This window comes from Orcinus orca, chromosome 2 (assembly GCF_937001465.1).
Source record: "Orcinus orca chromosome 2, mOrcOrc1.1, whole genome shotgun sequence".
Lineage (NCBI taxonomy): Eukaryota > Metazoa > Chordata > Mammalia > Artiodactyla > Delphinidae > Orcinus > Orcinus orca.
Window position 1 is genome coordinate 85,494,518 of NC_064560.1, and position 13,316 is coordinate 85,507,833.

At 54.8% G+C, this 13,316-nt stretch overlaps 1 protein-coding gene across 1 annotated transcript in view; it reads right to left on the reverse strand.

The window, feature by feature from the left end:
- The window catches only part of CCDC33 (coiled-coil domain containing 33), a 116,601-nt gene extending 103,495 nt beyond the window's left edge, over positions 1 to 13,106 (reverse strand). The window contains 4 exon segments of the mRNA XM_033440158.2: positions 11,630 to 11,796; positions 11,798 to 11,878; positions 11,880 to 11,922; positions 12,745 to 13,106. Of these exon segments, the coding sequence (XP_033296049.1) occupies positions 11,630 to 11,796; positions 11,798 to 11,878; positions 11,880 to 11,922; positions 12,745 to 13,060 (607 nt within the window). The 5' untranslated portion in view covers positions 13,061 to 13,106.
- Positions 13,107 to 13,316: the final 210 nt, after the last annotated feature.

Here is a 13,316-nt window from a genome sequence, read left to right on the forward strand (position 1 = left end):
CTTTTGCAGAATCAATAACTCGTTAACAAAGGACTGAATAAAGGGGTAAGCAGGGAAGGCCACCTGCTATTCCCTTCCATCAGGAGGGGGCAGAAGAGGGACCCTGCCAAGGTCGAGGGGTCCACTCAGGGCAGAGAGGCCTGAGGGGGGGTGGGCAGGAGGCTCAACCAGTTCCCTCACCCCAACTCTTCTGACCCACAAGTCTGACCCAGTTCCTCCTCTGCTTTGATAAACACTTCAGTAGGCCCCACTGCTCTCAGGAGAGATGCTGACTCTCTCAGGAGCCTCATGTTCGGCTCGCCTCAGCCCCTCGAGCCTCATTGCTCCCGATCCCTGCCTCACACCCACGCTCCAGCCACACTACACGTCTGCAGTCCCCTGAAATGGCTCTGGTCTCTCCAGCCTCCTGGCCTTCACCTAAGCTCTGCCTGGACTGTCCTCTCTCTACCAGCCTGAATAATTCATCGTGTTTCTTCAAGACACAAATGGAACAACCTCGGGCAAATCTTCCCTGAAACCTTCCCCCACTGCCTCCACTTCCACCGAGGGGCATCAGATCCATAGCCCCTGGGCCTCCCCCTGGCCTGGCTCATGACCCACTATTGACTTTTCTGGGAGAGGGTCTGTCTCCTCTGAGGGTAGAGACTGTGCCTGGTGATGCCTTGTCCCCAAGGCCCAGGCTGTTGCCTGGTACAGAACTGGTGTCAGGTGGGTGCTCGTTGAATGAGTGAGGGATGACGTTAGCATCAGATGCTTCCCTCCTCTCCGCTAGTTCCCCAGATGCCCCCACTTCAGCCTGGGACAGTGATGCCTGCTCCCCAAATAGCCCTCTCTCTTCCAGAGAACAAGCCCTCAGGGGCCTTCTTCCCCTACTCGGGCATGAATATTTGGTGTGAACCTCATAGGAAGAGCTAATGATTAACAAGCGCTTGTTATGTGCCAGGCACTATTCTATGCATTTTACATCTGTTAACTCGGTGCTCACAACTGCGTGTGAGGTAGGTACAACTGTAACCCCCTTTTACAGATGGGAAAACAGAGGCAGTACCAGGAGCTGAACAGCCAAGCTTAGACCCAGGCCATGTGGCTGTAGAACCCGCATTTGTCATCACAGCCCTCTCCCTTAATGAGGTGCTTGTGGGGAGTTTGGGGGTGGGAGGGACAGCCCAGAGCACGCCACTCCCAGGATGGGGCCTCGGGGCCCACTCTGCAGCTGGAATGAGCCAGCAGGTCCGAGGAGCTCCAGTTACAAGAAACTGCTTACTCAGGCTTTACCTGCTGGGATCCCTTGATTCCCTCTCTCGCATTCCCTCCTCAGCACCTGCCCCTCGTCCACACCGGCTGCCCACCGTCTCTACCAGAGAGCAGAGCCTCTGGCCCTAATCTCATTTGCGGCCATGAAATCGCATTTGCAGCGTATTAATGCAGCATGGAGCTGGCCCGGCCCTGCCTGTCTCCTGGAGGAGAGGAGCCTGGAAAGCAATCTTGTGGGGAGGCGCGTCCCAGAACACCCACCGACGAAAAGCAATTATGCTTTAAGAGGAAGATTAAAATAATATCCTCTGCAACAATCCCCACCCGAGGGCCTCAGCTCCACCCAGCCTCCACCACCTCCCGACTGTGATTCTAGGGAGGCTTCCTGCTCGGGGGCGGGGCGGCAGACTCAGTTCTCTCCCTCTGAGGAGGACGTGCCCCCAAGGCCTAGCCCCTCACCTGCCCCCGCATTCACCACTCTTTACCTCCCTGCGTTCCCCAAAGAAACTATGCCCTCTCAAGCCTCTGGGTCTTTGCCTAGGCTGTTCCCTCTGCCTGGAATGTAGCCCCCCAGCCCTTGTTTACCTGGCAGGCTGCCATTCACTCCGCATAATAATCATAGGTTAAGTTTTCGAGCACTTAGTGTGTTCTTTAAATTTACTACATGTTCAGGGGACTGTTGTCATTATTCCCATTTTATAGATGAAGAAAGAGGGCCACAGAGAAGAAGTCCCATAGCTGGAAGGAGGCAGAGCAGGAATTAAAAGAAGAACATTCACCCTTTCGCCCAGGGTAGGCCCAGCTGCTTCCCTTCCTGTACCCATGACTGCAGTGGTCTCACTGTGGTGTCTTATCTCCCTGAGGACTCTGAGAGGCCAGGCCTGGAGGAGAATCGGGATTTAACAAATAATTCTTGGGTGGACGAATCGACACACCTCCCTGCAGGGATAGAAGGGGTGCGAATGTGTGTCCCACTCTTGCCTCCGAAGCTGTATCCTTCCAGTGGTGCCTTCCAGTTTATCCGTATTGGAATTGGAATCGATTTGGAATCCCCTCTCCTCCAGGAAGGGCTCCTGGACTGCATGCAGTCAGGTTAGCATATCATTTAATCTTCATAATCACACTGCAAAGTAGGCATCATTATCCCCATATTACAGAGGAGAAAACAGAGGGTCAGAGAAGTGAAGTGACTTGATCAGGAGCACTAAGTATGAGGCAGAGCAGGGATCTGAATTCATGCCTGAATCCAGCTTCGGTATCGATCCACAGCATCTTCTCGGCAGTGACTCACTCTCACTCCTCAGATAGGGTGGGTAAGGGCTTAATTCTGTGCTGGGGCTATTTATGCAACACTTTTTTCTAGGTGTCATCAGCCAACTCCAGTAGGCCAGGGGGGTTGCCTGGGGACTCTGAGGCACTGACAGCCCCAACCCCATCCCCAGTCCTGCTCCCAAACCACCCGGTACAACAATGAGCAACTGCTGTTAGGGTCAGCTTAACACTGAGTAATCTGTCTGGGCTGGACTTGGTGTGAGATGGGGCCACCAGGAAGAAATCTGTTTCCCCAAATGCTTGCCCATGAGCCTGTCATGTTGCCTGGAAAGCCCATTGAAGAATGAGTCTCCCTGGGAAAGAACACTACAAGTCATTCCCTCCTCTGTGCTGATTACTGTATCAGAAAAAGCAAAATATATGGTGGGGACCTGGATTCTAGCCTGGCTTTGCTACTGAGTCAATAGGAAGCCATGAGTAAATGGTTTACTTCCCAAGGGCTCAGTTTCTTGCTCCAGAAAATGGACATTATCGAGGCTAACCTGCCCACCTCCCAAGACCCACGCAGTGCTCTAATGGGCTTTGTAGCTTCCCCCTTTGCCAGCCTGGCTCTGAGCAGCCTGGGCAAACGGTATAGCAAAGGGCTCAGAGCCTGGGAGCTGGCACCGACCCTCCATTCCCTCGGCATCCCCTGCAACTCCTCATCCCACAAACACGCTCTCTCCACTCCATCCTTTCTCCCTTCTTGCTGTTCCTTCACACACCTCATGCACCCACACCTTTGCTTACCCTGTTCTCTCCGCTTGAAAATGACTCTCCTCAGTCCCTACTGGAATCGCACCCATTCTTTGAGGCAGGGATCAGATGTTCCCCATTTGTGAGGTGGGTTTTAACGAACCAAGCAATTTTTCACCCTCTTCCTCACCTGAGCCTCACAACCTCCGTGTCAGTGGGTACTGCTCTGCCCACTGTACAGATGAGGAACTTGAGGCCCAGGGAAGTAAGTGATTTGTTCAAAGTCATACAGCTCTTATGCAACTGCAGAATGGAGTCCTAAATCAAGGTCTTTTGATTCCCAGTCAGAACTGGCTTTCCTACGGCAGACTGAGTCCTTGATGACCACCCAGCTCATGCCCATCGCTTCCTCCCCAAGCTCCAGCAGCCCTCACAGTGAGCTTTTTAAGTCATGGTCTTCCAACTCCTCCTATTTCCTCTCCCCACCTAGCCTGGTGGCTCCCCAAGGGCTGGGAGATCAGCTACCTTGTTTACTGCTGGGGAGTGGATGGATGAATGGTTGGATGGACAGATGATCACTGTGGGCCAAGGGAGGTTGGACCATTGGGCCCAAGGGCAGGCTGTCAGATCCAGGTAGAGAAAGGATACCTCTGACTCATCTGCCATCCATCCTGCTGGCCTCAGCTGCGCCTGAGCCCAGGGACTCTGCAGAACCAGCCGGGGACCCAGGCTGGGGTGTCTCGGCTGACTCCTGACGGGCCAACCCCTCACCAGGGCCATGGCAGGCCAACTGGGCACTGTCAACTTTCTTTCCCTTCTGCCCTCCCCCATCCGCTGTTTAATATTAGAGACCAGTTATTTATTTTTTTCTTAAAAAATATTTATTTATTTTTAGCTGCGTTGGGTCTTCGTTGCTGTGCATGGGCTTCCTCTAGTTGCGGTGAGCAGGGGCTACCATTCGTTGAGGTGCACGGGCTTCTCATTGCGGTGGCTTCTCTTGTTGCAGAGCATGGCCTCTAGGTACGTGGGCTTCAGTAGTTGTGGCTCGCAGGCTCTAGAGCGCAGGCTTAGTAGTTGTGGTGCATGAACTTAGTTGCTCCGCGGCATGTGGGATCTTCCCGGCCCAGGGATTGAACCCGTGTCCCCTGCATTGGCAGGCAGATTCTTAACCACTGCACCACGAGGGAAGTCCTAGAGACCAGTTATTAAAGACTGGTTTCATACGGGGTTTTAATTTAACCTCATACATCATACATGCCATATCCCCAAAGCTTCTTTCTCCTCTGCTAGAGGCTGCACTTGGAGGGCTTGTACAGAGATAAAGCCAGGAGGGTCCCGTGGAGGTATGGGTCTGTGTGTGGGAGGGGGTGTGCTCCATGTATGTCCGTCAATGAGTCGGTATGAATCTATCATTGTGATGTGGGCAGTGGGTCTCTGCATGTCCAGGATGTGGTGGGTTTGTGTATATCCAACAAGTGTGTGTCCTTGTGTGTCTGCACGTCTGTGAGAGTGGCTGTGTTCCCGAGTGTCTGTTGGGGGAACATCTACTTTCCAAGGGTGTGAGCGAGGGAGAAGAGAGAAAGATGACCCTAAAAGGCATGACAACTGGACCCTCCTGCCACTCCTCCCTCCTTTCACACGAAGGTAATTTCTGGAGATGAGAAGGCTACCATAGTATCCCCCCCGCCCCCCCCCCAACCCCGGAGCCCTTCAGCTGCTGGGCCTGGGCTGGCTGGGAGGACATCAGAGCCAGGTACCCCCTTCCTCTCCATTTCCCCTTCACCACACACATATCACACATTCACACACACACACACATACACAGGGCCTCCAGGAGGTGTGAGTCAGCCGCAGCCCCTGGCTGGGGTGGGGGAAGGCAGTGATGGGGGAGGGGCAGCGGGGCCATCTGGTGTGCTCAGATACAACAATCTGCTAATGGAGTTTCTTCCCAGACCAGCGCTCAGGCTGATCCAGCCTTCTCAACCCTGAAAACTGGTACCCAGGTCCCAGAGACAGTGGGCTTCACAAGTTCCCAACACCCTTCCCATGGGAGGCCAGCTAGGCAAGCAGGAGCTACCCTCTTTTCTAGATGCAGAAACTGAGGCCCAGACGCATCTGCTTTGCCTAGTACAGATATCCCAACTCATTACTAGAAGAGCATCTATTAAACCCTGCCTGCAGGGCATGGCTAACCATATACCAGCTCATTTAATTTTCCCAGCAACAGAGGGCATTGCTCTCCCCCATTTTACAGATGTGAAAATGGAGGCTGAGGGAAGTTATATGACCTGCACAAGGTCACACAGCTACTAAATAAATGTTAGAGACTGACCTGAACCCAGATCCACCTGACCCCACTGTACCTGCCTCTCACTGCAAGTTGGCTGAACCCCAAACTCTCCTATAACCCACCCGTCTGAGCTCTAGGCACCGACTCCAAAGGCATATATAGAGACTTGGAAATCAGGCAGGCAGGGTGAAGAGACTGGCTCGGGCAAGGACATAAATATGGGACCCCCCCAACTTACATATTTTCAGGTCATATCCACTATGTCCAGGGACTTTTGAGGCCCTTCAGAGGCCCCTGTGGGCAGAAAGTCTTTCAGGGCCACCCAGGAGCAAGAAGGGACAGCAGGCAGCTTGCAGGGTCATTGTGGTACAAATAGCCAAGGGCCTTTCTCTTCCCGAGGAGGGTCTGGCCACGGCCCTCACCGCCCCTCCCCCCCAACCTGGGGCCAGCCCTGGCCAACCCCGCCTCTCCTGCCAGCCTCAGCTCTCCTCCGCGACTGGTGATGGGTCCACACCCCTCCCTGCATGGGTGACAGCGCGCTCTAGGAACGTCTTGACAGTGCCTTTGTTCCCCAGAAATAAAAGAAAATTGAGCTACAAAGGGAAACCTCAGGTAGCTTTTAACGGAGCTCAGCCGCCTGGGGCAGAGTGTGTTTAAGCTGGAGGCAGTTGTCACAGGAGCAGAAGGGGGAGCTGCCCGCAGTCCTCTCCCACCACCCTCGCCCCTTGATTGAGTTTACACAAGGAAAAGGCTCTTCCAAATAGCAGCAAAGGAGCAAAATCAATGAGAATTGATGGAGGAATGTAAAGCAGCCGTGTGTGTGTGTGTGTGTGTGTGTGTGTGTGTGTGTGTGTGTGTGTGTGTGTGTGTGTGTGTGTGTGTGTGTGTGTGTGTGTGTGTGTGTGTGTGTGTGTGTGTGTGTGTGTGTGTGTGTGTGTGTGTGTGTGTGTGTGTGTTAGGCACAGCAGAAGTATGCTGACCTGATCTGGGGCCCAGGCCAGGGGAGCAGGGGCTGGGAGTCACTCCCCAGCACGTGCCCGTGGAGGGGTGCTGGTGGCTGGGGGAGGGGCAGCAGCCGAGTCTCTCACTCGAGTTAAGAGAGAGATTAATATATTCAATCCACTCGGGGTAATTGAGGGAACAATTGGAGTGTTTTTCTAAAGCCCGTAAAACTGCCTCATTTGCAAGGAGGAGCTGACCTGCTCACATCCTCCGTATGTGATGGAGCACAGGAAGGGAGGGGGAAGGGTGACATTGGGGCCCCAATACTGAGGGACTGGAGCATTAGCTTGGGAGGGGGTTAGCAGTCCTGATCTAACCTGTTCCCACCTTTCCCACCTTGTTAGTAGCAGTCCAAGCCTCTGTTTCCCCACCTGTGAAATGGCTGTGGGCATCCCCCTCCACCATGAGACTGGATACAGGAGGGAAGCCTGACACTGACCCTGAAGGTCTGGCACTGAGGTGTAGGGGCGTGAGCAAAGAAGTACCCAGCTCCCCCGCCAGGCCAGCTCCCCACCCCCACCCCAGATGAACCGGGCAGGAATGTTAATGAAATCCAACAGTGTGTGCGCCTTTCCCCACTAGAACTGTTCCCATCTCCAGGGCAACAGAAATAGTATATACAATAGTGCGCAATAAAAGGCGGAATGAATTGAAAAGCAGAGCAGGAAGGGGAAGAGAGTGAGGGCCTGGAGTGCTCTGGCCCGAAGGCAGAAAGACACCTGGGGTGGAAGTGTGCTGGTCTGGAGATCTAGCCAGAACTGGGACCCGAAAAGGATGGAGAGAATCAGAGAGGGGGCTGGGGGAGGGGAGGAAGGAAGGAACAAAGGGACACAGACGCAGAGACAGAGTTTCGGGGACCGCAGGCAGCAGGGACGCCAGGAGAGCCACTGACTGCTCGTTCCCCTCCACTCCTTTTCATGAACCCCCCCAGCCTGTTGGTGCCAAAGCCACAATCAGAAGCCACAGGATTAGAGCCAGGCGCTCAGCATTTGGTGATTGCTTTATTAGCTTTTTCTTCTCTTTTTCCCCCTCCAGGGCAAAAAAAAATGTTTTAAATGGAAAGAATTTTAAAAAAACAGACCCTTGAAAGCATCATTTAAAAGGCTCCTCGGGAACAGAATCATTTCCTTGAAACAAAAGTGCGATTGTTTGCAAGAGGTAAATGCAGGGGAGGGAGCCCACCTCGCCCCCTCCTTCCCCTCCCCCTCCTTCCCCTCCCCCTCCTTCCCCTCCCCTCCTTCCCCTCCCCCTCCTTCCCCTCCCCCTCCTTCCCCTCCCCCTCCCCTTCCCCTCCCCCTCCTTCCCCTCCTTCCCCTCCCCCCTCCCCTCCCGCGTGGGAGGAAGCTCCAGGGCCTAGCATGAAGGAGCCCCCAGGATGGCTCACAGAGCTACCAGCAAGGAATTTTAAAGTTCATGTTTCCCGAAATTTCTTGACTGGGAATTTCCAGTCCATAGTTTCCCTCCTAAACGGCGCTGCCCTGCAGGAGTTTGTCCTTCCGCCTTCAGGATCTCTTAGAGAGGTGAGTGAGGTACAAGGAGGGATTGCGGCCCCTGAGGGCCCTGCGGCTCCCAGCCCAAAGCAGTTGTGGCCTCCCCTGCCCCATAATTCCCCAGGAGGCCTCATATGCCCTTAAGAGAGTTGAGCGGGAGTCACCCCCAAGGGCTCAGCTGCCAGATTTGGCCTGCACCCCGCCGCTTCCCTCATCCTTGGGGACCTACCCTGCCTGGCACTGGACAGGCCACCCTCATTCTGGTCAGATAAACTCTCTCTTGCCCTGGGGAGAAAGGGCCTTGGGGGTGCCGGGGTGGCACTGCCCTGTGGTCTCAAACCCGCCAAGAGGCGCAGGAGGCAGGGTCAAGGGACAGGATGAGTCTGGTGGAGCTCCTCCCAGAAGGGAAGCCGCTAGAGGACACTGCAGCTGGCAGGAAACCTGGAGCTCGTTCCCTCCCGTGCACAGTAAACTTCCCTCTCCAGCCACTGCCTGCACAGCCCAGTCCCCCAACTCGTGGGTCAGGGCCCGAGGGAGTGATCTCTACCCCGGAGTCTGTTAGTACCTGCTGGAAATACTCATGGGGCATAAGCCCACACTACCAGCAACCCCCACTCCCTCCCGACCCCGGCACCTCCCCATCTCCCCACACACATAACAGGAAATGTGAGTACTGAAGAAGGGAAGATGTTAACTCAGGGGAATTCATTGTCCCAGCAGAGTCTCCAAGATTTCTGGAATGCTATGACCATGGCTGTGAAGCCTGTGAGCCATGGCTGAGAAGCAAAGTGATTCAAAGTCAGTCACTGAAGCTTCACACCGAGCCCTGCCTCCTGTTCCCTACTCACTCTTGATCACTGCATTAGTAATCCCCCTGCCCTCTGCCCCCAGCTCCACACTTACCCCATCTCTCAACCCATAACCATCATCAGTTCTGGCTTAAAAAACTGACACACAAGTTGGAGAGCAACTTGTCAGCTTACAATAAAGTTTGAAATTGAATAGATTCAATGGTTGAAATGCCTGACCAGACAGGACCGAGGCTAGTTTGGAAGGGACAAAATCAATGCAGGGAAGGCTTCCTGTATGAGGTGGCCTTGAGTCTATCCATTGGCATCTATAGCCTAAAATCCATTCCTGGCCTTGAACTGAATATTGCTGAAGTTGAGCTACACTCAAGAACGCAGTTCCCTCCTCTCCATCTGTCCTGCTCACCGCCTTTTCCCCTCACCAGCCTCACCCGCCCCAAGATTGCTTTCTCCTCCTCTTCAGTTGAGAATCAAAGAGAGCTGGGTTAAGTCCTTCCATCCTGGGCTTCATTTTCCCTATCTGCAAGGAGGGGAGGGAGGATGGTTTTAAGGATCCCTGTGGTTCTAGGCCACATCCACTTCCCCAGGGAGCTGGCCACAGGCCCGGAGGACAGCCTGCGGCCCCACCCCGCGCTGAGACCCTGGTCATGGTGCTGTCCTACCAGCTGTGTCTTTGAGCCTCCAAAGACACCAGAAAGGTGCCCCCCTCCTTCCTCAGGCTGAACTGCTGGATGAGTTTGCCTGAGCTGAAAGAAACAGCCCCTCTATCCTCTGAAGGATCCCTCTCCGTTGTCTGTTCCCCCCTGGCTTCCTGGCCCTGTTGTCAGGGCTGTGATGGCTGACCCCACCCCCAGGAGGGAAGCGATTTTCCTCTCCCTTGAAAGCCATTTTCTTGTCTTGGTAGAAGCAGACATCTGACACTTTAAGAGGGAGAACGGCAGGGAAATGACAGCATTAAATAACAGAAATTAGAGCTGCCTCGGATGGCTCAGCCATCTCAGTCCCCCTTCCCTGCAGCAGTCCCACCCTCCCTCAGAGGCATTCAGAGCTGCGGCCTGCAAAGAACTGTCCATGTGTCCCCTGGCTCAGGTGGCCAGGACATGCTGGGACATAGACAGCAGGGGACTGCTTCTCCCTGAGCTCTGAGCTTCTTGCATATCTAGTCCTGTAACAAACTGTAGAACATGTTGGAACCCAGGTATCATCTATCTCACTCACAAGCTCACCGCTGTCTCCTCAGCACCCAGCACAGAGCTGGGCATACAATAGGTGGTCAAAAGTATTTGTTGATCGACTGACTAATGAATGAATAAACAGGGGCCAAAGTAGTCCATGTAACAGACTGAGACCTGGGCAAGAGAAGTCGGTGCCTGGTCCCTGGTCCATCCTTCCAGTTCTCCTGGCACATTCTGCCAGATTACTCTGTCTAAACCACGGGTCAGATTGTCTTTCTCATGCACAAACCCCTCTGGTGGTCCCCCATTGCCTCCTGAATTGAACATCCACCTAGCTCTTTTGTCACTGTTCCTGATTCCTTCCACTTTCTCCCGTCCGTCAGCCGTCTTCCAGCCCAACTCAGCCCACCACCGTGGGCTCCACTTCAGCCTAGACCAATGCGCTGTGGGGGGGAGGTGCTGCAGGAGAGCCAGGCACCTTTGGCTGTAAACTTTTAGTTTCAACCTCAGCTCATTCTGCTGCTAGCCAAACCCTTTCGTTTTCAGCCAGCTCATTCTGGTCCCTCCTCCTTGGAATGTGCTCCTCAAAGTCCAGAACTGCCATTCCTAAATCTTACCCGCCTAGCATGGGATCTGTTAGAGTCAGCACTTAACAAATGTTTGATGGATGAATGAGCGAATGAATGAATGAAAGATTCACCTCAAATGATATCTCTTCTGAAACACCTTTCCTAGGCTCCAAAATCAGACCCACACACTTCCTCACCAGAGCTCTCCTTCCAGCACATAACTTGTGGGACCATATGATGCCCACAGTACGCCAGACTGTTTTCAAGCCAGGTGGCATCTTGAACCTGGGGTTTGACCTAGCTTTGGATTCCGTGCACTGTTGTGCACTAAGGTCCCCAGGAAATGTTGTTGGCGTTAAATGGAATCAAGCGTCCTTGGGGGTGATCCTCAGTTTCTCTACCTGTGAAATGGGCTGCTTGCTCTACTAGTGTCTATCTATACTGACTGTGAGGCCCACCAGACACACTGGTTGCGGAACACTATTGCGTTGGGGAACCTTCCTCAGCTCGGACGAGGACTAGACCCTGTCACCTGGGCCTGAGGCTGCCAGGGTCCTGGTTCAGGGCTGAGTCCCTCCTGGCCGTGGTGAGAGCTGGATGGGCTTGAGGGTGGGCACAGAGAGACTTCTGTCTCCTGGTCACTCCAGGCCTCCCTCAAAACCTGGTGAGAACGTGCGAGAGTGAGTTTGAGGACGGAAGCCTCTCAGGGGACACTCACCCACTGGGCAGAGAAACCCCACCCAGTGATGTCCTTGATCTGTGTGGCCTTTGCTCCATTTTCTGTCTCCTCCTTCAAACTGGGACTCCCTGCTGCCCCCTCAGACTGCTTGTTCTTAAGAACTGAATGAGGCAAGCTTGGCAAGTCCTGCTGCTCTGCTCAGTGAAAGATTGTGGGGACAGCCAGGCTTATCAAAGACACAGGTCTTCTAACTGGGGGAGCAGTGATTCTAGAACCTGATGGGGACCCAGGGAACACCCACCTGCAGCCCGGGCAGCTGGGGCTCTGGGTGCGGTGACGTTGGTTCTGGCTAGCTGGCGCTGGGGGGCCAGTTTGTGGCAGGAGGCTGAGGGGCCCGGTGCATGTGGAAGGCCACCCTGTAGGCCAGGCTCCCGCAGTGGCAGGCCGTGGGGTCTGCACTGGCCCGGAGCAGAGACAGGTTGCCGCGGTAGTGGTGCGGGTCCTCGTGCTCCCAGGCCGAGAGGTTCGTCCAGGCGCGGGTAGATGGGAAAAATGGCCTCGCCCACCCTCTGGGCCGCCCTTCCGGAGGCCCTGCTCAGCCTTCAGGCGCAGCTGTGCGTCATGCTGTCCATCATTCTTGCAGAAAGCTGGGTAGGGAACAGGGGTCTCAGAGGTGGTCTCTGGGGTCTCTCTCTGCCTCCCCCAGGGGATGAGGAGGACAGGCAAGGCCCTTGGGAAACCCGGGCTGCCCGGCCTTTGAGTTGAAGCCAGGCTTGGTTTCCCTGTGGATGACCCCCTCTCAGGCCCCATCCATGGCCCCCTCCCTTTACTAATGTAGGGAGTGGAGGGCTCTTAGCCTGTGAGATGGTCCTGGGTCCTGCCACCCAGAGGGAGGAGTTCAACCTGACTCTGATCTCTGACCACATGAAGGCCTGGAACTTAGGTTCCCTATTCCTGCATGTGCCTCCTCCTCCAGGAAGCCCATTTGGATGTCTTCACAGTCTAGGTATGGATCTTCTGCTCTTTTCAGGTCACTTAACTATTCTCTCTTTGGAATTCCTGCCTCTCTACCTGATGGCTGGGCCCAGGTCTCCATCTCTCTGTCTACCCTGCCTACCCACAGTCCAGTGGCTCTAAGGCTACTCAGTGTGATGGCCGGTGGGACTGGCCCCAAACCTGCTGTGTGCTCAGCTCTTACAAATTCACAAAGCCATTCCTCAGCTGTCCTTTCATTTCTTCCTCACCCGACCCTGGGTGACCAGCGTCAGCATCCCTGTGTCATACTGAAGGAGGCAGGGGTCACAGAGGGTCAATTTGGCCCAAGTGACACAGGCAGAGCTTTGGGATTCAATCTGGAGCTCTGCCCCCGCCCCTCCCAGTTCCCCTGAGGCTCCCTGGAGTCCCTGACAGGGGCCAGGCAGGATTTGCAGGGTCCCTGTCTCTCCCCAGCCTCCACCCTTACTTCATACCTTTAAGCAAAGTAAAGACAAACTTGTTCCTGGTGAGGGTGAGGCTCCGGCCAGGGTCTTTCTGCTCAACGACATCAGTGACAGCAGAGCAGGCAGGGAGGGGGTCCCCATCATTCACCTGCAACTGCACCCCAGCCCCAGAGCTGGCCTGCTGGGGCCTCTCAGCTGACAGCCGCAGGGCGTATCTGCCCTCCTTGTTAAACCCCACGCTCAAGACCTCAAACTCCAGGTCCAAAGTCTTTTCCTCGGCCTTCAGCCTCTGGCTCAGCAGGGATGCAGGGACCCAGGGTTCAGGCCCCCTGAAGGCCATGCCCATGTCAGGGACTGAGCCCCGGGCTGAGCGCTGCCCCCTCCCAGCCACGTCCCTGCCTGGGCCCAGTCTGAAAGCCTACTGGCTGGGCGCTCAGGGCCACACCCCCACGTTTCTCTGTTTGTTTGAGGAGAACCCAGGTAACAAGCCAGGAAGCTGGGCCCGTCCCAGGGAAAAAAGGCAGCAATGGATTCCTCCCATTTAGCTTTTGTTCATTCAGCAGATATTTATTGAGCATCTACTGTGTGCCAGGCACTATTTT